This window comes from Salmo trutta, chromosome 34, assembly GCF_901001165.1.
Source record: "Salmo trutta chromosome 34, fSalTru1.1, whole genome shotgun sequence".
NCBI lineage: Eukaryota > Metazoa > Chordata > Actinopteri > Salmoniformes > Salmonidae > Salmo > Salmo trutta.
The window spans coordinates 17,729,086-17,757,072 of NC_042990.1; the positions used below are offsets into that span (position 1 = coordinate 17,729,086).

Here is a 27,987-nt window from a genome sequence, read left to right on the forward strand (position 1 = left end):
TACTAACCATGTCTGTAATGTAGGTCTACTAACAATGTCTGTACTGTAGGTCTATTAACCATATCTGTACTGTAGGTCTACTAACCATGACTGTAGGTTAGGTCTACTAACCATGTCTGTGCTGTAGGTCTACTAACCATGTCTGTACTGTAGGTCTACTAACCATGTCTGTACTGTAGGTCTACTAACCATGTCTGTACTGTAGGTCTACTAACCATGACTGTAGGTTAGGTCTACTAACCATGTCTGTACTGTAGGTCTACTAACCATGTCTGTACTGTAGGTCTACTAACCATGTCTGTACTGTAGGTCTAGTAACCATGTCTGTACTGTAGGTCTAGTAACTATGTTGAGGGACGTTATGATTATTAGCTCACTGACTGACTTGGCTGCTCTCAGTTGGCCTGTGTTGTTTGATGGGCGACATTGTTTGCGTCCCATTTGGCACCCTATTCCCTATATAGTGCACCCTATATAGTGCACCTATTCCCCATAGGGTAGTGTCCTCTATAGGGAATAGGCATAGCTGCGGGAAGTAGTTTGGGGCGGGGGTGCAGACAGAAAACAAGATGCCTACGCTGAAGATGTCTGCGTCGGTCCGCTAATACAAGACTAGCAAAGGCCCAGCGCACTACTGTTGTGAACTTTTTTTAACTACATCTAATTGTATTTGAGTGTTTAACACCATTTGTTATTTGAGTCTGATAATTATCTGTACAAAACCGTTATTCTGATAATACAATATACAATTACTTGCTTGATATTTGTTTTCCAGTTTCTTAAAATACTTTCCAAATGCAACAAATTTCTATGTGGAAACAGAAATGGTCTATTCATTAATATTACTAGGTTATCCTGAGTAATTTAAGGGCACACGTTTTCCCCGTGAGAATCAAACCCACAACCCTAGTGTTGCAAGTGCCATGCTTTACCACCTGAGCTACATCATTGCATCATCACAAACAACTTGATGTCTCAATGTACTCAATTACTGTATTGTCCATTGTTTTTCTTCCTGGTGATGGAAAGTCTACAGGTACAACCCTAGATGACCAGCCTATGTACAGTACAGTAACGTACATTTACATTAAGTGGTTTGTAAGGATGGTAAATGAATACTGCACAAAAAATTATTTTATTATTTATTTGATCAAGAAAAAGATTCAATTTGATGTGTATGTTTTGTGTCTTTGCCCATAACGTTGCAACTTTTGATGTAAATGTTTGAGGACAGAGTTTGTTTGTTCTGGATGCCATTATAATGACAATCACAGAGAAAGGGACAGGTCAACCACTCTTACAATTACTGAATCCTGCAAGATACTGTTCTTAATTATAGAGCTACCTTTTTTTGCCAAAGCAGAGAGGCTGAAAAATTTTTTTTGCCCACGCTACAGACGTCTATATCTGTCCGCTAATACTAGTAAAGGCCCCTGCACTACTTTTTTATTAATATATATATATGTTTATTCGGATCTTTCAGGGGTTGCTGCAGCACCCTGATCACCCCTACTTCCTGCTGCTATGGGATGCAGACACTGTTCTTCTGATGCTCCCAATAAACAGACATGCAGAGACATGTTAGTCAGCGAGTCAATATAGACACAGCCAGTATCCTGTGTAGGAGAAATGTTTTGCACAACAACACCTACTGTAGGTGAGGCTTACAGAAATAGGAAGTACAACATGCAGAGGCAGGCATGTCTATCCTTCACAGATACAGGTTCATCTTTGCATGAACTTAATTAAAAAGACATGCTGTCTGGACCTGTTGAAAGCAATATTGTGAGGCTGAGAATCCCCTGGGGACAGGAGGTGGTCGGGTTAAAGTACTGGTGCTTAATGAGATAACAATAGGAACAGGGATCACCAGCTAAAGACCCAGCTCTCCAGACAATCATTTCAGCTGTTGACCTGGTGTCCTTCACTGATTGAATAATACATTTGTTTTTCATGGTAAATGTCTCGGTGGTAGCCACATGCCATGTACAAAATTATACCCTGTTGCCTATACTGTTTGTGTGTGTGTGTGTGTGTGTGTGTGTGTGTGTGTGTGTGTGTGTGTGTGTGTGTGTGTGTGTGTGTGTGTCAACCTTGGGTTCTCTCCTGCCTGGTGCCATTGATTTGTTTACCTATGTTGGGCTGACAGCCTCTCATTAGGCTTCAGTCATGCACGCACACTCTCACACACACACACACACACACACACACACACACACACACACACACACACACACACACACACACACACACACACACACACACACACACACACACACACACACACACTTCCATAAGAGAACAGTCTCTTCATATCCAGGGGATACAGAGCTGATCAATGCACCTGATTGATGCTTGCAGTATCATTGTATTGAACACCTGTTTAGCGGATGTATGCACGCCATTGAGCGACTGCTCCAAGGTGTCCTTCACTTTGTGGTGTTTGAGACATCTAACAAAAAGCTCTTTGAAGGAAGAGGTCAGAACAGACTTTGCACAGTCCAGGTGTGGTCTCTGAGTTGCCACTCAAACTGTAGAGTATTTTTTACCCTTTATTTAACTAGGCAAGTCAGTTAAGAACAAATTCTTATTTACAATGATGGCCTACCCTGGCCAAACCCGGACGACGCTGGGCCAATTGTGCCCTGCCCTATGGGTAGAGTAACTCTGATGCACAGCTTGAACTTGGAATAAAAGGTGTGGCGATACTGTGCTGGTTATAACTGCCATCAAACCAACATTTACTGAGGTTGCTTCCCAAATGGCACCCTATTCCCTATATACTGCACTACTTTTGACCAGGGCCCATGATCACAGCAGAAACAGAACACTTATCATAGAGATAGTGATTGTAAGCATCCATGTAATTCATCGTTCTGAAATTAAAGTCTTATTTAGTGGCCATTTCCTTGTCTCTGACGACATGCTACTGTGAACATTTCTTGAGTTCTCTTGAGCATCTTAAAGTATTGAATAGGGTATTACGTTTGAATTTAAAACTTCTTTGGGGTAGGGGGCAGTATTTTCACGTCCGGATGAAAAGCGTGCTCAGAGTAAACTGCCTGCTACTCAGACCTAGAAGCTAGGATATGCTTATTATTAGTAGATTTGGATAGAAAACACTCTGAAGTTTCTAAAACTGTTTGAATGATGTCTGTGAGTATAACAGAACTCATATGGCAACCAAAAACCTGAGAAAAACCCAACCAGGAAGTGGGAAATCTGAGGTTTGTAGTTTTTCAAGTGATTGTCTATCCAATATACAATGTCTGTGGGGTCATATTGCACTTCCTAAGGCTTCCACTAGATGTCAACAGTCTTTAGAACATTGTTTCAGGCTTCTACTGTGAATGGGGAGAGAATAAGAGCTATTTGAACCAGGTGTCTGGAAAAATGGCATGAGCTCAGTCACGCGCAGAGCCGTGAGAGTGAGCTGAGTTCCTTTACATTTCTGAAGACAAAGGAATTGTCCGGTTGGAATATTATTGAAGATTTATGATAAAAACATCCTAAAGATTGAATCTATACATCATTTGACATGTTTCTACAAACTGTAATGCAACTTTTTTTGCATTACATCGTTTGACATGTTTCTACAAACTGTAATGCAACTTTTTTTGCATTACACTTTTCATCTGGACTTAGTGCATGCGCCTTCTGCATTTGGAGTAGTGAACTGAACGCGCGAACAAAAAGGAGATATTTGGACATAAATATGGACTTTATCGAAACTAAACGAACATTTATTGTGGAACTGGGTTTCCTGGGAGTGCATTCCGATGAAGAGCATCAAAGGTAAGTGAATATGTATAATGCTATTTCTGACTTTTGTTGACTCCACAACATGGCAGGTATCTGTATGGCTTGTTTTGGTGACTGAGCGCTGTACTCAGATTATTGCAAAGTGTGCTTTCCCGTAAAGCTTTTTTGAATTCTGACACAGCGGTTGCATTAAGGAGAAGTTTATCTTTAATTCTATGCATAACAGTTGTATATTTTATCAACGTTTATGATGAGTATTTCTGTAAATTGATGTGCTCATTCACCGGGAGTTTTGGAGGCAAAACATTTCTGAACATTACATGCCAATGTAAAATGGGGTTTTTGGCTATAAGTATGAACTTTATCGAGCAAAACATACATGTATTGTGTAACATGAAGTCCTATGAGTGCCATCTGATGAAGATCATCAAAGGTTAGTGATTAATTTTAGCTGTATTTCTGGTTTTTGTGACGCCTCTCCTTGCTTGGAAAATGGCTGTGTGGTTTTTCTTGTCTAGGTGCTGTCCTAACATAATCTAATGGTATGCTTTCACTGTAAAGCCTTTTTGAAATCGGACACTGTGGTTGGATTAACGAGAAGTTTATCTTTAAAATGGTGTATAATACTTGTATATGTGAGAAATTTGAATTATGAGATTTTTGTTGTTTTGAATTTGGCGCTCTGCTATTTCACTGGCTGTTGGCGATACCCCAGAGAGGTTAATGATCATCAGAAATTAGTTTTTCCCATATTTTGGCTTGATGGAATTGAAATGTATGCCATTGACTGTTATGTCATTATGATACTGCCTGTTGGGCTGATAGTAAAATATAGTAAAAAGAGTACATGGTTTTACTATTGTGCTGATACATATTTTCAATAGGAGGCAGTGTTGTCACTTTAAAAATAGCAGCTGATCACCACCAAACACACACGTACGCACTCAAACATTCCAAGGGAAGTGTTTTTATGGCAGTTCCAATATTTTAACATAAACCAACTTCTGTTTGTCATCACATTCCTAACGCTATCTCTGTAAATGTTGTGAAATTGCCAATCAATCAGGGAGATGATTGATGGCAGGGAAAACCTGTGGAAGAGAAAGAGAGAACTGATAGAGAATCACACTGCATATTTTATCAGTGGAAGACATGAACACATTGCATATTAGGCCTGTAATGTGAGACGTTAGGCAGACAGCCCACCCATCAGCCCCAAGACACATCACAGCATAATCAGTCCAGAGGTGACAACACAGCTATTCCATCTAGAAGACGAGCAGGTGAGTTTAATTTAGTATGGGGAAATTGAAAGCTGACATTTGGCAAAGTGTTTTTTGTTTTTTTTACAGTTGGAAAGTGTCTTCTTGTTCTTGTTGTTGTTGTTGTTCTTCTTCTTCTTCTCAGTTTATCTGTTTGTCAAGCCCTATAAAGTTTTGAAGAGTTACTTTTCTTTGAGTACCGAAGTGTGAGTTGGTTTTTGTGTCATCGTCTTTGTTCTTAATTATAACAGATGGTTGAGTTAACTCAACTGTATCTTTTGTTTTTCATGCAAAGAAAAGCATCATTCTGTGACTATAATGAGAAGAAACACTGTCATGAAGAATTAAAAAAGATCATTTTATTTAGATCATTTTTTATGTACTTTCTTTCACATACAGAAAGTATTCATACCCCTTGACTTATTCCACATTTTGTTGTTACAGCTTGAATTCAAGATATTTTTTTTCACCCATCTACACACAATATTGTGCAAAGCTGATACAGACATACCCAAGACAACTCAAAGCTGTAATCGCCACCAAAGGTGTTTCTACAAAGTATTGACTCAAGAGTGTGAGTACTTATGTAAATTAGATATTTCTGTATTTCATTTTCAATAAATTTGCAAAAATGTCTAAAAACATGTTTTCACTTTGTCATCATGGGGTTTTGTGTCTATATGGGTGAGAGAAAAAATATATTTAATCAATTTTAAATTCAGGCTGCAACAAAATGTGGAAAAAGTCAAGGGGTATGATTCGTTTTTCAAGGAAATGTACATGCTCCACAATATTTTGTGTAAGTTACCCCAGGCCATTAGAAAGGTGAATACTGTCTGAAAACACTATATAAAACACAGACTAGAAAGCTAGCACATTACAGTCTGTGGCTAAAATACTGCTAGCGGTACGTGGTACCGCAATTCCGTGCGCAACAGAAACTATGATTCACTGAAACCTCTGGGGATATAGGTCTAGGCCATCTTTAGTTACTGGTGTCATTAACATTATATTGACGGTGTAGAGGTACTAAATGTGAGGCCACTTTGGAGCAGCAGGGAAAAAGGTAGAGGCTCAGTGTGAAGATAAAACACACTCACTGTCAATGTATTGACTCAGTCTTCTGTTACACCTTCGTCTGATAACTGGAGCCGTGTGTGTGTGTGCATGGGTGTGTGTGTCAGTGAGTGTGTGTGTGTGTGTGTGTGTGTGTGTGAGTGTGTGTCAGTGAGTGTGTGTGTGTGTGTGTGTGTGTGTGTGTGTGTGTGTGTGTGTGTGTGTGTGTGTGTGTGTGTGTGTGTGTGTGTGTGTGTGTGCAGGTAAATCCTTTCACTGCTCCCGCAGTGGACTAAGAATTATGAAAACAAGCTACTTCACCAACTTCCCCTTTCTTTGGAAATAGATGTCTTGCAAATTACAGGACAGGAGTTTTTCTCTGTTAAATAACAACATTGTTGGAAGAGATGTTTGTCTCTGGTTCCAGCCAGGTCACCAGTGATACAAGTCAGTGTTCAACATCCATTCATGTCTGAGGACATCGGGAGATGACCTGGAAACCAGCCACTAGGGGCAACAGTGAGCGCTGTTACCTTCAAGTAGGTTTCGGTTTTGCAAATATCTTGTGGATGGGGATGGTCGTAAGCATGTGATTCCAAAGGTTGCAAGTTCAAATCCAGCAATAGAAAGTTGTTTTTGAGATATTTGTTTTTTAGCCTATCCCAAACCTTAACCCTTACCTTAACCATTCAGAGTTAATGCCTTAACATTAAGATTTCGGGGGTTAATGATTAAACTTAACCCTGACCTTAAAATTGTGGAGTTAATGCCTAAAATTAATGTTAAACACTTAGTAATTTGACGTTTGCAACAACTTAGAAATTTGATGTTTGAGAAACATGGATGAACGTCTAATTCTGACTTGAGACTGTGAGTGCTAGTTGCTGGTTCAGATGTAGAGCAGGAAGAAACAATACTTTGTTTAGTTTAGAGACAACTCTTTTCAAAGATGACCAAGAGCAACAGATGGCTGCCTATGTATAAATAAGTCCTCTTTTCAGAAAAGAGATTACTCCATTTGAGCCTGTTTTTATGGCCCATGAAAGAGAGATTAAATTGTAAGCTGTTTCATAACATATTTTTTTCCTTCTTTACAGCTAAACATTCGTAAACAGGTGTCTGGACAATTACTGGGCAAGGTTTCAGTGAAGATTAATATCTGAGGTTGGAGATGAGAAGGGGAATTCAAAATATCACTATTAGCTACATTGTTAAGTCATATCACATGCTACTGTGTAGAACTGTGACTGTCTCCAGCGTTTGCATCAGCTTGATTAACTATAAATGAAATACCAACAAAGAATACCATTTAAAAATACTGTCCTGTTCTATGTGGATCATTGTCAGGATGTGCAGTTAGCTGAACATAGCACTGACTGCAGAATACTACATTAGAATATGTTAAGCATGCTGTTACCTATAACTACTGTATATAAACCTATGATATACCGCCCGAGCAGTTCCTTCAGAGTAAATAAACAAAGGCTCACTTCAGAGTTTGTTGAGGACAAATATAAAAGCATTGAACCAGCCCTGCTCATAGCTTCTGGGTCACATCTCAGCCAAGTTATTGAGAAGGAGGAGAGATACTTCTCGCGACCTTTGGTAATCTTCATTATATAATCTGTTCTTATCATCCTACGCGCTGTATAACGCCCACCTGGGGCATACCTCTGCATCCTCCACACATATCGACAGGAGCCTCTGTTTTCACCACATCTCCCACTGAAATAATGATTTTACTTGAGTTTAAAGCACCTGTTTATCCCTTCATCGTGTAAATTATGTACACTATGCGTTCTGTAAAAACACTTCTCAACTTCCGGGCTGATATGCTGCTGTGGGTTCCCTGTGTGTTCAAGTCAAACCCGTACCTCATTTTATACAATTAGTCAATAGATTAGGATTTCTGTGATATGAGCAAATATTCACGAGACATTCCATACATTTCTATACACCGACTCGCGTGATACTTGAACTAGTTCGGTGATGAAATGTCTGATTCAACCCAGGCCTAAATCTGATCCTGCATTACCAACACAACTGTGGTGATATGGACAATACACATTGAGCAGAACATTGAAAACAGATAGGCCTAGTTGAATAAAATATAGATCATGTTGATACATTTTTTGGTTGTTTGTGTTTGGTTGTTTGTAGAGAAAATGCAATGAATGGCATAATAAATGCACTTACTCTCTAAAAGGGTCAGCGTGACCTATATAGTAAGGTGAATGGATCTCCTCTGATCTATTGAATGGTTGTCTTAAGTGAAAGAAACCCGAGGAGTCTTGTATCAAAACAATCAATTCCTAAAGGTAATCAGAGAAGAAAAGCCCATTTAGTTTCAAGTAGTTGTGGTTCAATCTTCTCTGATTCAAATCAGATTGAAACACCCTACAGAAGAGATGCTTTGTGTTAGAATCTTTTCGTGGCCAAAAGGCATGGCAGTCATCCTCTCCTCTGTTAAAGTCGTGTTTGTCATTTTAAACCATGGTAAAAAATCTACCACAGGTTGGTGGCACCTTAATTGGGGAGGATGGGCTCGTAGTAATGGTTGATGCAGAATTAGTGGAATGGTTTCCAGGTGTTTGATGCCGTTCCATTCACTCCATGCCAGACATTATTATGAGCTATTCTCCCTTCAGCAGCCTCCACTGAAATCGACCATATGTTGCAACAGAGAACCGAGGCATACAGAACAGTTGACATCGTCGGCTACCCATCAAGCCATGGTCAGCCATTACAGATGATAGCTCACATTATTTTGACAGTCGGGAGAATTTGTAAGTGGATGACCGAATCTGCTGTCAGGATTAAACGCTAAACCAATTCGTTAAGACAGTTAAGAGTTTTTTTTTTAAAGAGCCCACAGCTTGAATGTGACATATGACAACCTGGTCTCAGATCGCTTCATATTATTCTGTAACTAAATCCAGGCCACTCCAGTTAGTATGAAATGTTACGTTTCGTATGGTATGTATACATTTGTGCATGTCCATCACCCATTTTGTAAGATATGTTATGAATTACAATTCATATTATAATTTATGTATGAATTTGCGAAAGGTATAATATGTTACGAATTAGCAAAACGTACTATATTTTACGAATTAGCAAAACGTATGATATGTTACAAATTCTAGGAGTTAAGGAGTTAGGTTAAAGGGTTAAGGTTAGGGGAAGGGTTAGCTAAAGGGGTTAGGGTTAGGGGAAGGGTTAGCTAAAGGGGTTAGGGTTAGGGGAAGGGTTAGCTAAAGGGGTTAGGGTTAGGGTTAGGGTTAGGGTTAGCTAAAGGGGTTAGGGTTAGCTAAAGGGGTTAGGGTTAGGGGAAGGGTTAGCTAAAGGGGTTAGGGTTAGGGGAAGGGTTAGCTAAAGGGGTTAGGGTTAGGGTTAGGGTTAGGGTTAGGGTTAGGGTTAGCTAAAGGGGTTAGGGTTAGCTAAAGGGGTTAGGGTTAGGGGAAGGGTTAGCTAAAGGGGTTAGGGTTAGGGGAAGGGTTAGCTAAAGGGGTTAGGGTTAGGGGAAGGGTTAGCTAAAGGGGTTAGGGTTAGGGGAAGGGTTAGCTAAAGGGGTTAGGGTTAGGGGAAGGGTTAGCTAAAGGGGTTAGGGTTAGGGGAAGGGTTAGCTAAAGGGGTTAGGGTTAGGGGAAGGGTTAGCTAAAGGGGTTAGGGTTAGGGGAAGGGTTAGCTAAAGGGGTTAGGGTTAGCTAAAGGGGTTAGGGTTAGGGGAAGGGTTAGCTAAAGGGGTTAGGGTTAGGGGAAGGGTTAGCTAAAGGGGTTAGGGTTAGGGGAAGGGTTAGCTAAAGGGGTTAGGGTTAGGGTTAGCTAATTAGCTAAAATGCTAAAGTTGTCCCTGATGAGATTTGAACTCACATCCTTTGGGTTGTTAGACAAATAACCATCTGTCTTCTACAACCATACCAAACATAACATAGCGTACTAATTTGAGTGTCCCGGATTTACATTAGTATGTTATATCTAGTCTATGAGACCAGGCTGCAAATTAACGTTTTTATTAATTCTTATTTTCCACACATTGTATAACATACAACTCTCAAAGTGAACCTAAATGCACTCTCCTATGCCTCATTTCTACAATCGGTTCTGTTGAAGTTACAACAAAGGGTGCCTATGTATGTAGCATAACACATTTACCCCCAAAAATACATTGGACACTGATATAAGGTATTGGTATATACATTGCATTCAGAAAGTATTCAGACCCCTTGACTTTTTCCACATTTTGTTACATTACAGTCCTATTCTAAAATTTCTAAAATTATTCATTATTTTTCTCATTTTATTTTCTCATCAATCTACACACAATACCCCATAATGACAAATCAAAAACAGGTTTGTAGAAATGTTTGCACATTTATTTTTAAAAATGGGGTGCGTCGCTGCTCAAATATTTTTACGTCTATCCAGAGATGTTCAAGTCCGGTCTCTGGCTGGGCCACTCAAAGACATTCAAAGACTTGTCCTGAAGCCACTCCTGCGTTGTCTTGGCTGTGTGCTTAGGGTTGTTATCTGGTTGAGAGGTTAACCTTCACCCCAGTCTGAGGTCCTGAGTGCTCTGGAGCAAGTTTTTATGAAGGATCTCTCTGTACTTTGCTCCGTTCATCTTTCCCTTGATCCTGAATAGTCTCCCATTCTCTGCTGCTGATAAACATCCCCACAGCATAATACTGCCACCACCATGCTTCACCATAGGGATGGTGCCAGGTTTCCTCCAGACATGACGCTTGGCATTCAGGCCAAAGAGTTAAATCTTGGTTTCATCAGACCAGAAAATCTTGTTTCTCATGGTCTGAGAGTCCTTTAGGGGCCTTTTGGCAAACTCCAAGCGGGCTGTCATGTGCCTTTTACTGAGGAGTGGTTTCCGTCTGGCCACACTCCTATAAAGGCCTGATTGGTGGAGTGCTGTGAAGATGGTTGTCCTTCTGATTCTCCCATCTCTACAGAGGAAGTCTGTAGCTCTGTCGGAGTGACCATCGGGTTCTTGGTCACCTCCCTGACCAAGGCCCTTCTCTCCTGATTGCTCAGTTTGGCCGGGCTGCTAGCTCTAGGAAGAGTCTTGGTGTTTCCGAACTTCTTCCATTTAAGAATGACGAAGGCCACTGTGTTCTTGGGGACCTTCAATGATGCAGAAATGTTTTGGTACCCTTCCCCAGATCTGTGCCTCGACTCAATCCTGTCTCGGAGTTCTACGGACAATTCCTTCAACCTCATGGCTTGGGTTTTGCTCTGACATCCACTGTCAACTGTGGGACCTTATATAGACAGGTGTGTGCCTTTCCAAATTGTATCCAATCTATTGAATTTATCACAGGTGGACTTCAATCAAGTTGTAGAAACATCTCAAGGATGATCAGTGGAAACAGGATGCACCTGACCTCAATTTCGAGTCTCAGAGCACAGGGTCTGAATCCTTATGTAAATAAGATATTTTGTTTAATACATTTTTTTTTAAATAAATTTGAACAAATTTCTAACAAATTGTTTTCGCTTTGTCATTATGGGGTATTGTGTGTAGATTGATGAGGATACGTTGTTAATGTTCATGTAATTCAGCTCGTTGCTGGCTCGTGTCACATCTAACAACCCATAGCCGTGCGCCGCGGAATCAGCACCAAGGACACTTCCAACTGTTCCGCTCGTTCTCGAGCGCCCGCCCCTTAACGACTACATTCCATTGGGTTGCACACTGATCCGCAACCAATAGTAGAGGGGCTGGAATGAGCCCTCGTTGCTACTGGAGACGTTCCGGGGGAGCTTCAAAGATCTTGTTTACAGAACGCAGAGAGCCTCTAGTTCGGCGGTGTTGCATGTGAGGGGTCTGCACGGTGACGGTGAACATATAGGCTAGTACACCGATGGGATAACGGAATTCCTACCAGAGACACCGGCGCGCAGACAGTTTTAGGTCGATGTTACAGCTTTGAACTACTTATGTGATGTTGTTATAGTGACTGCAAATGATATTGCCGCATTCCTTTTCTTTTTTTAAAGAATTTACCGCTGATAGTTTCTGTGAGGGCAGGTGTTGGGAATAAGGCGAGGTTTTTGATTTGTATCGCTTCTGAATCATTTTGTGGACGGCGTGGACCAAAGTCACGGGACGAGATGGATACCGAAAAGTACTTACCGGAGCTGATGGCGGAGAAGGACAAACTGGACCCCACGTTTCATCACTCTCTACGATTACTAGATCAAGGTACGAAAAGAAAACATCCCAATTTATTATGGGACGTTTCTACGCTATAGCTTGGAGCACTAACCTATACTGTTTGAGTTATGTTGGTTCCTATGTTGGTTGGGTTATGTTGGTGCCACTTTGACATACTATTACACTTTAAAGACATGTTTGACGTTTTCATTTGGTGCTGTCCCAAATGGACCATGATACAGACCAGCTCCGCACACAGGCTATTTCTTGTATTCCAGAACCAGCACATTTGATTCTACTAAGGGCTTGTTGATTAGTTGAACATATGAATAACTGTCTGGAATACATCGGATAAGTTGAATGACACAGCGACTACGCTATACAATGCCATGCCTTTCTGTTAGCCTGTACATAAATAAATATTCAATCATAATTGTAGAACACCACTCTTTTTTATACAATGTAGGCCTACAGTATTTGGTAATACTACATGTCTCTATGTTTGTATACAACTACTATGATGAACTGATAACGATGTAGGAGCTTCTCCAAGTAGCTCAGTCATCCAGCACTGAGACATGTGTAAATGATGATGTTAACAGTGGAATCAACACATGGTCATTATACGTTGGATTTGTTTTCCCCTTTGAAGAACTTGACTTGATTCTAATGCAATTGAGCGGATGGAAGCGCGTGTTCCACAGCGATTTGAATTGAAGACTGTTTAATTAATCCATTGCTGAGACGTCTGCGCGCCGAGCATACCGTTTGCTTTGAAGCTGTCAGAATTTTGCAAATACTTCCAGATGCACTCCCTTGGATCCATTCTGGCGGGAAGAGCACTGGAATAGCATCCTAATACATCCTTGAAATAGCACTCGTAAATGAGCTTAGGCTCTAGTGCTGTCTGCCTGGATTTCAGGAAATAAAATCATATTTTCAAAATGGCTATACCTCGCTAAGCTTTGAAAGAAAACTTATGATTTATTTGTATACTAGGCTACTGGCCACCTAATTTTAATCACTGTGATGACTTTATTACATGTATGCAGCTACTGATGTAAAATGTACATCCACAGTTGTTGAACTGTATCTGTACCTGACACACAAGAGAGAAATACATAGACTACTAGATATAATACTCCTATAGAGTAGTATTCAGCTGTATGCCATGCTCCATGAAGAGTAACCGTGCCTGAGACCTGATGACTTGTGTTGACTCCCTGAACTAATGCCTAGGCTTTAGCTCAGTGGGCTAACACAGTTGTGTGGCATGCAGGAGGCCACTCTGTACCCAGTCCCATTTTGTACCCGTTATGGATAGATTGTTCAGTTTTAAGAAAGTGAAACAGCCTATAGCTAAAAGTATTGAGTTGGGCAATACTGGAAAGAAAAGCTGAAAGCATTGAGTTAGGTTAATACCGGGACAGAAGGGCCTTTATGAATGTGTTTCTGTCAGCTCTCTCGCATAGAGCTGAATCACGGAGATAAGAGCATATTTTACTCAGCACTTTCTCCTTATCAGCTGGTTTCAATTCCTCAAATTTGTTTGGCCTTTTTCTCCAGCACAGATTTCCTAGCTCGACATGAGATGTAAATGTGATTTGAAGGAAATATACATTTGGTTTAACGTAGCACCTGTTTCTTCGTCAGAGTGTCGCTGAGGGTTCACATAAGTCGTAGAAATGAACGAGCCAATGCTTTCCATGGAGTTGGAGGAGTATGATTCTTAATATTTCACAAGCATTTCCACTGTAATATAGCAACTCTTGGATCCTATCATTTTAACAGATTCATTTAAGATTTACTTAAACTTGTGATGTTCTGGGGCCGTGTCCCAAATGCTATCCTGTCCCCTACAGTACATTTGCTTTGAACTATTGTAGTGCAATATATAGGTCAAAGTAGTCCACTACATAGGGAATAAGGTGAAGATGGTAGTCGCATTTCATCAACCAAACAAGGCTCAGAGCTGCCATGAGTCAGTCAGTAGGAGCCAGTAACAGTCAGTAACAGTCAGTAACAGTCAGTAACAGTCAGTAACAGTTTGCCACAAACTCCAAAATGTAAATACTGTTATCTCCCTCTTACGAAACAGATGGCACATGATGCAATTGAACAGAGCGCTACTTTAAGCACTTCTCTAATATAACACTTCTTCTGGCATCTTCCCCACCAGCTCCCGACTTGATTATGCAATTGGCAGGGGACATGAGCAGATCTACCGAGAGTAAGCACACACAGAGACAGACCGTGAGTGGCCACATGCTAGATAGTTAACTCAATGTCTGGAGAGATACACTTGCTAGGGAAGATGGGAGTTTAGATACCTGTACCATACTGTAGGTATACTGTAGGGCGGCAAGTAGCCTAGCGGTTAGAGAGTTGGGCCAGGTTAGAATAACCGAGCCGTCAAGGTGAAATATCTGACGATGTGTCCTTGAGCAAGGCACTTAACTCTACTCTGCTATAGGGTCGCCGTACTACTCCGGCTGACACTGTAAAACAACACCTTCCACTGCACCTACCCGGTGTATGTTACATATGTTTTAACATTTTTATTTTTTACAATTAGATATAATAGATAAGCACCTCTGCTGGAAAACAATTATTAAAATACTTCTACAGCCACAGCTCCAGCTAGGCCTGTTCAGTACTGACTTCACTGCTGACATGAATTGATGTAAATATCTTGTCATGTATCTAATTAGATACATTGAAGTGTTAATTTAACCACAAGAATAAAATAACTTAAAGGAATTCAACAGGACTGCTTTCGGCTGTGATAACTTCACATAGAATGCAACATTTCTGAAAAAAAATGTGTTTAGCTTAGAGGGCTTTCTTGTTTTAAATTATAGAAACAGCATCCAATATTTCAAGGTTTTAAAAAAAAGAAAATACCTGCTATATCCACTTCAACGCAGATATATAGGCCCACCCGCTATAACTTGTTTTATTACATGTAAAACATGCTGCTCACTCCAAGTATTCCAGGACCTTCTGCCCATCTCTGTGGAGCCAACCCTGGTTCTGCACATGAGCAGAACTGCTCTTCCACTAGTTCTATATGATACCTTATCTTAGAACTGTCTGTTCCGCTTTAGGAACCCAGCACAGTGTTTGTATTACATTAAAGAGCTCCGCTTGGTAGAACAGATTAGGCCACAATGGAAGGAACCCAGAGTAAAATGATCCTAGCACTTTTGAACAAAGATATATGATCAGGTGTGTGGTGGAATCCATTACAGAACTGATTACAGGAGATCTCCTGTAGCAGTTGGTTCATACATACAGTATACGGGGTTCCAAAAGGGTCCTGCGGCTGTCTACATAGGGGAACCCTTTTTGGTTCCATGTAGAACCCTTTTTGGTTCCATGTAGAACCCTTTTTGGTTCCAGGTAGAACTCTTTTGGGTTCCATGTAGAACCCTCTGTGGAAGAGTTCTAAATGGAACCCAAAAGAGTTCTACCTAGAACCAAAAGGGTTCTACCGGGAAACAAAAGGGGTTCTTCAAAGTGTTCTCCTATGGGGACAGCCATTAGAACCCTTTTTGGTTCTATATAGCACCTTTCCTTCTAGGAATATATCCCTCTAGCATCATCAGAAAGAGAAGCTATTCAGTGTAGCATTAGATGGTCTTAGATTGGCCCCAAAATGTACTGTGTCTGTGTGCACTGCAGACTAGTGCGGCATCCAAAAAAGCACCCACCCTATTCCCTATGTACAGTAGTGCACTCCTTTTGACCAATGGTGCTATTTTGGACGCATCATAGGAACGCACACCCAGCAGTGAGCAGAAATAGGCCTTGGCAGAGCATCAAAGCCTGCGATACTGTTGTGTTGCTCGGGAAACGATGGTTGATAGTGATAAACATCGGTGGCAGGCCAGCACGCTGAGCTAGTCGGCAACACAGGGAGACAGATACAGGACAGAAGGGGGTCCACTTACTCTGGGATCTGACCTACAGATATACTGTTATGCTTTTGAACTCACAGGTGAAGTGAGAGAGCTAGAGAGAGAGAGAGAGAGAGAGAGAGAGAGAGAGAGAGAGAGAGAGAGAAAGAGAGAGCGATAGAGAGACCCAGCAACCGCTTTAAATTCAGCCTAGTAGTGCAGGGTTGCAGTGTGTAAGGTGTTGAGTGGTGCTATGTGTGTGTGTGTGTGCTGTGGCTCAGAGGTCTGAGGTGTTTGCTGAGTGCTGTCCCAGAAGACTCTACAGGAGGTTGAGATGTAGGCCTAACACAGACTGAGACAGCCACGCTTGGTGATAAAACCTAATGGCACGTCATTTCTAGGATTGATTCGTTTACACGGCGGCATTGATCTCATTGTTAATGTGTGACGCACGGAACACCCATTATGTCACTGGTAATGAGGTGGTGATGCAGTAATTCAACAGTGCGTCCCTAATGGCACCTTATTCCCTACGTCCCTAATGACACTGTATTCCCTACATAGTGCACTAATTTTGTCCAGAGTTCTAGGGGCCCTAGTAGAAAGTAGTGCATTATATAAAGAATAGGGTGCCATTTAGGATGTGTTCTGACAAATTCAGGTTCGCTAGTTTGTGGATAAAATGCAGAAGCAACAAATGAATGTTGTCACGGATCCCTCCGGAAATTTAATTACGCACACCTGGCCCCTATTCCCAGTGATTAGTATTTGTATAAGTGTGCCCTTGGTTTCCATTGTCCTGTCGATTATTGTTACTATGTCCGTTGGTCGTGTGAGGACCTGTGCTGTGTGGTTTGGCTTTCGTGCCCTTGTGGATTGTGCAGATGATTACGGGTCTCGTCCCGTGTGTTAATCATTATGCGCGTGTGGGTTTATTCCAGGTTCTCCTCGCTCTTTAGTTTGGCTTTCAACCCTGTGTTTTTGTTACGTGTTTGTTTGGTCTTCGTCCCCGTGCCTTTACACGGTACGCCGTTATTTGGGTGAAGTAAAAGCCCATATTACGCATTCCTGAGTCTGTCTCTCAATCCTTCATGCCAACGTGACGATTGTCTAGATACCATTTTATATTATATAACGTAATATTCCATCATAAGGATAAACAACCCAGTTATCACTGTAGAGGAATCAGTTATGTCACTGAGATGAGATGAGAAGCAAATTAAAGCAATATTCTGGCTTACTTGGTGGGAAACATGATTGCTGTAGTCAAAAGTTGTATTCAGAAAAATCTATTCACTCTTTCTTTCTCAATTGTATTCATATAATTATGTGGGGTAAGTTGAGCCATTTTGTACATTCAGCATCACCGTAAAGGGAAATCTAATATTATTTCTATCAAAGATACAGTATGTACATTTATTTCAGGGTGTTGTGTATCCCTGGAAATATTCAGAATTCTTGTAACCTTTACAGTATTGAAAACCTAGCTTGTCCTAAAAAAGTGGTCTCTTGGCACAATTTACTGTGTCAATTTACTGGGGTAAGTTGAGCCGCGGGACAGGGTAAGTTAAAGGCTGTATCAAAACCGGCCGGGATTGGGAGTCCCATAGGGTGGCACACAATTGGCCCAGTGTCGTTCGGGTTAGGGTAGGCCATCATTGTAAATATGAATTTGTTCTTAACTGGCTTGCCTAGTTAAATAAAGGTTAAATAAAATCGGAGTTAAGCCGCCTACATCATTCTGTACTGAATTAAATATTACCACTACCTTTTTAAAACCATTTCTATCTTTATTTCCCAAACACATTTCAACACAATCAATCGCTTTTAGTCTTTTAATCTTTTTAAGCATCTTTTAGCACAGGCTTAACCCCTAAAAACCCTTTGTACTTCTGAAAATAATTTTAATGTAGGCCCTATTGTCACCTCATATCCCAGTGATAATGCCTTGCATCATGGGAAGAAAATAATTACATCTTCTCAACTTACCCCATGCCAAACATTTAGACTATATTAGCCCACACAGCTACAAGGATTCACTTTCATGCTAGGTTTAACACCTCATATTGTAGTTTATATAAACCCCAACTGATGAATAGAACAATCTTAAAAAATATTTACTTTGTTTAGATGCAGTATAACATTCATGAAACCTCTAACACAATAGATTAATTTGACTGAATTGAAAATCATTTTTTTGGATCTAACTTGCTTACCACTTTTTCCATTTGGTTTCTTCATTCACAGACTCCATGAAATGGTGACCTTCCTAAATAGTTGGTCAAAGTATTACTTTTGTGTATGGTTTCCAAGAAGCAAGGGTGGCTCAAGTTATTTATTTCTCAACATCCACATCATCCGTGTTATTTCCGTTATGATGTGCAATTTCATTGCATGCCTTTCATTAAAACCCAGTGGCTTGGAAAAGGTGCTTTGCATTGAACTTTTAGCTAAAATGAGTAGGAAGTGTTTAAAGCTTTACGTTTTTCGCTGTCAGCAGTGACACAGAGGAAGCACCTCTCTGCATCTCATCACTGCGTTCAATGGAAGATTAACTAAGACTAATTCAATCAATTAAATAGCTGGCTTCAGAGTCAATATAAACAGTCCACACAAAACTCATTTTAATAAAGAGAAACCTAATATCTTCCTGATAGCAAATCAGGCCCAGGCGTAGCACGCTGATATGGGTCATGATAGCCGGCCTACCAGGACACCCTTGGACAAAACCCCATGGACAATACAAAGCATGATAGTTTAAAATACAATCAATTGTGATAACATAAAGAAAAAGATACTTTACCATTTCCTGATTGGCCCCTTCCCCCTAGCTGCTATCCAACAGAGCTCTATAGCCTCTCATCGCTGTCTTAAATAATGTACCGGTGCTTATTTAGAGAGGGCAGTAGAAGTCAGAGAACCCCAGATCTGTAATGAGATAATTTAACACTAGAACCGCTTGGCCTTTCAGCCTATAAGTACCTGCTGGAGAACGTTGCCGGGCATCCCCTTTAGCATATGCACCAAATGCATATCAACCTGCAAGGTGCAGAAAACATAAACACCATTTCTTGATAAATAGTGCATAAACAAATATAAAGGATTAACTGCATGAAGAAATATAGGTGGGAATATTTCAATAAAAAAGAATAACAACAAAAGTAGTTTAGATAGAGTAAAGGATATTTTGTGGTGTAATTCTACAAAGTCCTAGAAAAAACATAGTCCTATAGCCTATTGTCATTCCATTTACAATAAAAACATTACAGTGTTTCCATTTGATCAACTTTGTTTGTATAATCGATTAGTAATAGTGTTATAGTAATTAATAAAGACATTTGGAAATAGAGCTGCACCTCTTGATTTATGAGAGATATTTGACAAACGTCAGTATCATAGAAACTGCAGAATATGCTCTTTCTGAAACTATATAGAAACCACAATATTTTAACTGCATGTGACTCTGAAGATGGTCCTTTCCCTGCACCTGTAAATTACAAAATGCGCACATCTCTTCATGTACCATGTACAGGTCTAATACTGTCAGTCATCAGATATTGTCAGTGTAATATGGGCTATAAGCTACATACCTTATTATGTGTGAAATTCGTTTCGGTATAGTTTAGGTGTAGTTTCGATGAGCCGGCTGCGCAGGCTGACTGGCAGCCTGTTTCCTGCTCATTAACTTGGATAGAGTCAAGGATATGTTTAGCATTATTCTAAAGGCCTACTGCCACAACTAGGATGTTTTCGTTTCCCTTACAGTACATTTGATTAGAGCGCCAATGCTGATAAGTAGGCATAACACAAACTCATCATTACACTTGTGTTGTTCTAAATTTAATCAACCTCTTAACCCTCATCATTCAGTTAGGCCTCATTTAAATTTGATTGAGAAGTAACTTGCACAAATATCGCCCATTCCATCCATTTGTCATTCATTCAGTGGGCTGGCATCGTTTGCTTCATTGGATAGAGTCGAGGATATGTTTTGCATTATTCTAAAGGCCTACTGCAACATGTAGCATGTTTCTGTTTCCCTTACAATACATGTGATTATTAATAGAGTCCTTTTGTCATTCATTCAGTGAGGAGAGAGAGATGCATTAGCACCAACGTCCTACAGCACATTGTCTTGGCGGGTAAAGTTGGGAATCGGAGTGGGAGAAAAAGGCTCTAAATTCTTTTCTGTTTGAGATTTTAAAATTCTGACAGATGAGCAGAATAAAATACAAACTTTTATGAAAAGTCAGGGAAGGAGTAGGTATTTTTTTTTAGGTATTTTTTGCAGGTTTTTTAAATGTATGGTTCTAGTCTTAAACCCAGCGTGTGGTCAGCGAGTGGCGAGGTCTTTAACTCAACCAGCAGCACCAGCTACCAGCACAGACCTCCAACTGCAGGTCAGACTCAGAGCTGTACACGGCCTCCTGGCCCCAGCCCCTCTCCTCCCCCAAGCCTTTTGGCCCCAGCTCTACTCACCACCATTACGTTACTTTAACTCTTATGTTAATCCAGGGCAAACTGTGTTCTCCCCCAGGCTCGCCCGCCACAATTATAAATCCATTCATCATTTTCTTATTGGATGATAATGCACTGCTGTCTGCCCAAGACATCACTGTGGGATTACACTGGATTAGACTCAGAGCTAGAGAGAGACAGAGAGACAGAGAGAGAGAGCTCTGGTATGTGGGCATGTGTTTACTGTAGCTTGGGGCAACTGAAAGAGTTAAGGGTTCACATCCCCTGGGGGAATGTTCTTTGTGAAGGATTGGACCAAAATGGCATTAGGGTGGAGGAGGAAAGAGAGGAGTGGAATGAAATTGGAATTGAAGTAGAAAAAAGAAAAGGAAAAGTGGTAATGGAAAAACAGCTAGATGTGAAAGTGACAAATAATAATAAAAAAGAAATATGATAGAGAAAGGCAGGTTAAGGTGTAGACCCCTGCTTTCAATCCATACCCTCTGAATCTCCTAGAACCATTTTCTGTGTCTAAAAAACCTTTCATGGTGAGGTTAGTTTATGTGTTCAGATGAATAGCTGAATAGGCAGACGCGTCTTGTGCATGCCGAGTCCCTCTGAGTGAAACGGTGTGGTTGCATAGCTGTGGGGAGAATGACAAGTGTAAATTGACCACTCGTTCAAAAGATGGGAATGCTGTAAATGAAATGCTTATTCATATTTGTCACTCATGTAAAAAAACAGACAACTGTTTTCACACATCGAACAGTGTTTAATTTGTCCCCAACCATGCTAGCTTGACAGGTTCAAAAGATACCCGAATGAGAACGAGGCCCAAAGCAAATGCTGTTGTATGTTTTTGCTCTCTGACTGACTGTGTAGCCCGGGAGTATCAAGTTGTCTAATAATAGTTCTGCACATCCAAACAGCGTCACTCCTCTCTGTCTCTTCTCTGTACATCTACCTGCTTTCTAGCAGTGATTAGAATCCTATCAGATTCTATGAACTGCCATTGATCTGCTTCACTGTGGAGTAGTTGTGTCCTCGTTTTGACAAGGGGCCTTTTCAGTGCCCTTACCTTGATCTCTCTCTTTCTCTGACAGCTTACTTCTTCTCCCCTCCTTCCCTCTCATGTCTTCCCCCACTCTTTATATACAGTGCGTTCGGAAAGTAGTCAGACCTCTTGACGTTTTACACATTTTGTTACTTTGCAGCCTTATTCTAAAATGGTTTTGTTTTTAAATTAGTCCCTCATCAGTCTACGCACAAGACCCCATAATGACAAAGTGAAAACAGTTTTTAGATTTTTTTGCAAATGTATTAAAAATAAAAACCTGAAATATAACATTTACATAAGTATTCAGACTCTTTACTCAGTACTTTGTTGAATCACCTTTGGCAGCAATTACAGCCTTGAGTCTTCTTGGGAATGAAGTTACAAGCTTGGCACACCTGTATTTGGGGAGTTTCTCCCATTCTTCTCTGCAGATCCCCTCAAGCTCTGTCAGGTTGGATGGGGAGCGTCGCTGCACAGCTATTTTTAGGTCTCTCCATAGATGTTTGATCTGGTTCAAGTATAGGCTCAGGCTGGGCCACTCAAGGACATTCAGAGACTTGCCTCGAACCCACTCCTGCGTTGTCTTGGCTGTGTGCTAAGGGTCATTGTCCTGCTGGGAGGTGAACCTTCACCCCAGTGTGAGGTCCTGAGTGCTCTGGAGAAGGTTTGCATCAAGGATCTCTCTGTACTTTGCTCCGTTCATCTTTCCCTCGATCCTGACTAGTCTCCCAGTCCCTGCCTCTGAAAAACATCCCCACAGCATAATGCTGCTACCACTATGCTTCACCGTAGGGATGGTGCCAGTTATCTTCCAGGTATGACGCTTGGCATTCAGGCCAAAGAGTTCAATCTTGGTTTTATCAGACCAGAGAATCGTGTTTGTTATGTTCTGAGAGTCCTTTAAGGGCCTTTTGGCAAACTCCAAGCGGACTGTCATGTGCCTTTTACTGAGGAGTGGCTTCCGTCTGGCCACCCTACTGTAAAGGCTGGATTGGTGCAGTTGTCCTTCTGGAAGGTTCTCCCATCTCCGCAGAGGAACTCTGGAGCTCTGTCAGAGTGACCATCGAGTTCTTGGTCACCTCCCTGACCAAGGCCCTTCTCCCCCGATTTCTCAGTTTGGCTGGGTGGCCAGCTCTAGGAAGTGTCTTTGTGGTTCCAAACTTCTTCCATTTAGGAATGATAGAGGCCACTGTGTTTTTGGGGACCTTCAATGCTGCAGAAATGTTTTGGTACCCTTCCCCAGATCTGTGCCTCGACACAATCCTGTCTCGGAGCTCTACGGACGATTCCTTCGACCTCATGGCTTGTTTTTGCTCTGACATGCACTGTCAACTGTGGGACCTTATATAGACTGGTGTGTGCCTTTCCAAATCATGTCCAATCAATTGAATTTACCACAGGTGGACTCCAAGTTGTAGAAACATCTCAAGGATGATCAATCGAAACAGGATGCAATTACGAGTCTCATAACAAAGGGTCGGAATACTTATGTAAATAAGGTATTTCTATCTATTTTTTTTTTATACATTTGCGAAAATGTGAACCTAGTTTCGCTTTGTCATTATGGGGTATTGTGTGTAGATTGATGAGGATTTTTTTCTTTAATCCATTTGAGAATAAGGCTGTAACGTAACAAAATGTTGAAAAAGGGAAGGGGTCTGAATACTTTCCGAAAGCACTGTATCCCCTCTCTCTTTATTTACACTGTGCTGTGTCAGTTGGCACCTTCTTTTGAGAGGATTGGTTCAGGGTTAGCCTTCCCGCCTCCCCAGCTGATCCCATCCATTTTGTTGTAATCCAACTCAATTTAATTATGTTTATCGTTCCACCTCACTGGAGCCCTGGACCGGCAGGCAGCTCCGCTCCGCTTCAGTCAGATAAGGAGCACCTTGCCGCGCCTCACTCGCTTCTTGTGCACCTTGTGTTGCTGGCACTATGTCAGTTCTGTGAGTGTCGCTCCATGACAGAAGGTGTCCCTATTGGCATCCTATTATAGTACACTACTTTAGACGAGAGGCCTATGGGCCCTGGTCAAAAGTAGTGCACTTCATAGGGAATAGGGTGCCATTTGGGAAGCATAATAAGCCATCTAGACTCTTAGTAAATAAATAAAAACCTTCCAAAATAATCAGCCTGCTTTGCTCTATGACGTGCCACTCAACATGTTGTTTCCTCTCAGTATGTGTGGTATCAGGTCAAGCCAAGCAGATCTAATACTGAGGATGTAAACCTATATCTTCTGTAGGATGAGCTTCAACCAGCTGCAGCTCTGTAAGGTCATAGAGAAGAGGCCCGTATTTCATATAAAGCCGAAGTGTTCACACTATGTATACAATGTCTCCTTTATTACTTTGGTGGGCCTAATCCCCAACATGCAATATCAGAAGCTCGCAAAACAAACCTAAAACTAGTAATGTAAGCAGTACATGCATTAACTGACTCAGAAAGAGATCATTCATGAGAGGCTCCAAGAGAACTCAGATATTTTTAGATAGAACTTTCTTTTTCGAGTACAGCCGTTGTTCTCCAAAAGCATAAAACTTATGATGAGATGAAATGCATTCAGAGGCTTCCCATTAAGCAAAATCATGTTGAAAAGACATTGAAGTTAGGTTGATTTTTGGTTCTGAGTGAAAGGTGAACAGTCTTTTCCATGCGTTTAAAATCTGTATTTTCCGGATGTTGAAATCAGATTCATTGCGGTTCTGAATGAAAGTTGAATTGACGTATTGTCTGGACATTGAAAATATGCCTTTTCCAGACACTGAAAAACAGTTAATTTGCGTTTTTTACTGAAAAGTGAAAATATGTTAAGTACAGATGTTGAAAATACATATTTTTTGGTAATTGATTCTATTGCCAAATTTCAGCTGCAGATACATTCTCAATGAAGTATATTTTATATCACAATAATAATTGTTTTATCTATTTAATACAATAAAGAGGAGTCAACTGATGATTGCAATAATTTTTATTGCTACTATCTGTACATGTTCAAAGTTGTCCAACAGTAGAGCACAGTAGAGTACTGTACGGTACAGGACAGTATTTTTATTCAGTACAGTAGAGTACTGTACGGTACAGGACAGTATTTTTATTCAGTACAGTAGAGTACTGTACGGTACAGGACAGTTTTTATTCAGTACGGTCGAGTATTGTACGGTACAGTACGGTACAGGACAGTATTTTTTTCAGTACAGTAGAGTACTGTACGGTACAGGACAGTATTTTTATTCAGTACAGTAGAGTATTGTACGGTACAGGACAGTATTTTTATTCAGTACAGTAGAGTACTGTATGGTACAGGACAGTATTTTTATTCAGTACAGTAGAGTACTGTACGGTACAGGACAGTATTTTTATTCAGTACAGTAGAGTACTGTACGGTACAGGACAGTTTTTATTCAGTACGGTCGAGTATTGTACGGTACAGTACGGTACAGGACAGTATTTTTTTCAGTACAGTAGAGTACTGTACGGTACAGGACAGTATTTTTATTCAGTACAGTAGAGTACTGTACGGTACAGGACAGTATTTTTATTCAGTACAGTAGAGTACTGTATGGTACAGTATGGTACAGGACAGTATTTTTATTCAGTACAGTAGAGTACTGTACGGTACAGGACAGTATTTTTATTCAGTACAGTAGAGTACTGTATGGTACAGTATGGTACAGGACAGTATTTTTATTCAGTACAGTAGAGTACAGTACGGTACAGTAGAGATTAATTCAGTAGAGTACAGTACAAATCAAAATCAAATCAAATTTTATTTGTCCTTTGCAACAAATAAAAAAGGTTTAGAACATACTGTGAAATGCTTACTTACAAGCCCTTTACCAACAATGCAGTTCAAGAAATAGAGTTAAGAAAAAGTAACATAAAAAAAACAATAACGAGGCTATATACAGGGGGTGCTGGTACCAAGTCAATGTGCGGGTGGTACAGGTTAGTCGAGGTAATTTCTACATGTACAGTACCAATCAAAAGTTTGGACACAGCTACTAATTCAAGTTTTTAAAATGTATTTATACTATTTACTACATTGTAGAATAATATGGAAGACATCAAAACTATGAAAAAACACATATGGAATCATGTAGTAACCAAAAAAGTGTTAAACAAATCCAAATATATTTTATATTTGAGATTCTTCAAAGTAGCCACCCTTTGCCTTGATGACAGCTTTGCACACTTTTGACATTCTCTCAACCACCTTCACCTGCAATGCTTTTTTGGGCATTCTAGGTGGGCATTCCTCTGACACAGCCTAGTATATAGGTCCTGGATGGCTGGAAGCTTGGTCCCAGTGATGTACTGAGCCGTACGCACTACCCTCTCTAGCGCCTTATGGTCGGATGCCGTGCAGTTGCATACCAGGCGGTGAAGCAACCGGTCAGGATGCTCTCAATGGTGTAGGTGTAGAACTTTTTGAGGATCTGGGGACCCATGCCAAATCTTTTCAGTCTCCTGAGAGGGAAAAGGTGTTATCATGCCCTCTTCACGACTGTCTTGGTGTGTTTCTACCATGATAGTTTGTTGGTGATGTTGACACATTAGAGTTAATTTAGTAGAGTAGAGTACAGTACAGTAGAGTTTAGTTCAGTTCAGTAGAGTATATTAGAGTACATTAGAGTAGAGTACAATACAGTATCTTTTCTGTACTATACTCTAGTGTGCTGAAATATACTTTACTTTACTCTACTGTGCTCTAATGTATTGTCCTGTACTGTACTGTACTGTACTGTACTGTACTGTACTGTACTGTACTTTTCTTTTCTTTTCTTTACTGTACTGTACTGTACTGTACTGTGATGTACTCTGCTGGGCTCTACTGTACTGTACTGTGCTGTCCAAACTTGTCAAATATAAATGTCTATGATTGGTTCAGATTTGATCTGATCCAGACCAAATCGGAACCAAACATAGACGTTTACGCCAAATCAAGGCCAGTCCGTACAGGAAAAAGACTTCCGTCGGGCCATGCTTAGTCGGTTTGGGCTACTAACTAACTGCTACTAACTAACTGCACCATGATTCTTCTGTATGAACAGGAAATGCAGTAAGACGCTCTATTCGTTCTCACTCAGCACCATGTCAGTGTAATCATTTTTACTAAACACCAGATGTTACACCCCAACACTCATACTGCAGACAATAACTAAAATAACACTTTCTCTGTTTCCTGTGTGGAAAACATTCCTCATTCATCTGCACTGTCTGCTATGATGAACTTACTGTTAAAAGAGCCACTAGGAATCATCTCTCATCTGAAGCTCTCGGCTTAAACTATCTGCACGTCTGTCTGTCTCAAGAAATAACACTCAACGTCTTCAGGCTTTTAGTGCTTTGCTCACATCATGAAAAAAAAAGACCAAATCTGAACATGGATTTGGATGGCGGTGGTGTCGTTGAGTAGGAATCTTTGAATCTTTCATGACTGAAGGTAGTGGAAGTAGGATATCAGAAAAGGAAAGTTAAGTGCATTTTTTTGTTTTTTGGAGCAAGAGAATCTATCCTGTAATATACTGTGAGGAGAATATGGGGGGAAGGGAGGAGGAGAGAGGGGGAGTTGAGAGAAGGGGGGAAGATATGGATGCTCATTTAGGCTAGCCCCATCGCCAAGGGACCTCTTCTAGTTGTCCTTCTAGGCCGCTTGCTTCACTTTGTCTCCTGTCTCTATTTTAAGGGGATGCTTTTTAAACCTAATTGTTTTTAGATTTTCGGGACGTCTCTTTTCTTTCCACTTATCTTCAAGGGCCCATTGTGGACACGTTCCTCATATCTGCAGATCCACATCTAACCGAAGGACACAGACAACCACACGTGGTCGTTCACACTGCTTAAAGAAAAGTAGCACACCTCTCATCCTTTTGAAATAATGGCATTCAATCAACCTTAAAGGTATTTAATGCCACAACCTTCAGACAGTTCAGATCGATGTGATTGAACGGATTTCCTATCAATTTATACCTGACAAAACAGCCCAAGACAATTAGCAGCAGGCATGGCAAATTATCCATTTGTATTTGATCATTATTATTATTTTTTATTTAACCTTTATTTAACTAGGCAAGTCAGTTAAGAATTAATATTGCTGTGATTGAGTATTGAAAGCTAATTTACTATTATAGCTCCAGAATAGGAACTTGTGGAGTCAAGTATGAATTGTTTCCCCCCATAACAAGGACAGTTAGCCTCTGTTTCTCTGCTCGACAACGAAACCGTACTTCTTTTGCTGCCGGCCGACAGTAGGTCCATTTGCTACTCAAACCGATGCCGCCTATTTGTGCAGGCCAAAAGCCTTGTTAAAAATATGACCTG

The 27,987-nt window shown here is 40.7% G+C and overlaps 1 protein-coding gene across 2 annotated transcripts in view; it reads left to right on the plus strand.

Moving 5' to 3' along the window:
• Positions 1–11,857: 11,857 nt before the first annotated feature.
• LOC115173725 (KH domain-containing, RNA-binding, signal transduction-associated protein 3-like) overlaps positions 11,858–27,987 on the plus strand; it is a 155,213-nt gene continuing 139,083 nt past the window's right edge. For both annotated transcript variants that reach the window (XM_029732071.1, XM_029732072.1), the window contains exon 1: positions 11,858–12,297. In XM_029732071.1, the coding sequence (XP_029587931.1) occupies positions 12,207–12,297 (91 nt within the window). In that variant the 5' untranslated portion in view covers positions 11,858–12,206. The remainder of the gene's footprint in view (positions 12,298–27,987) is intronic.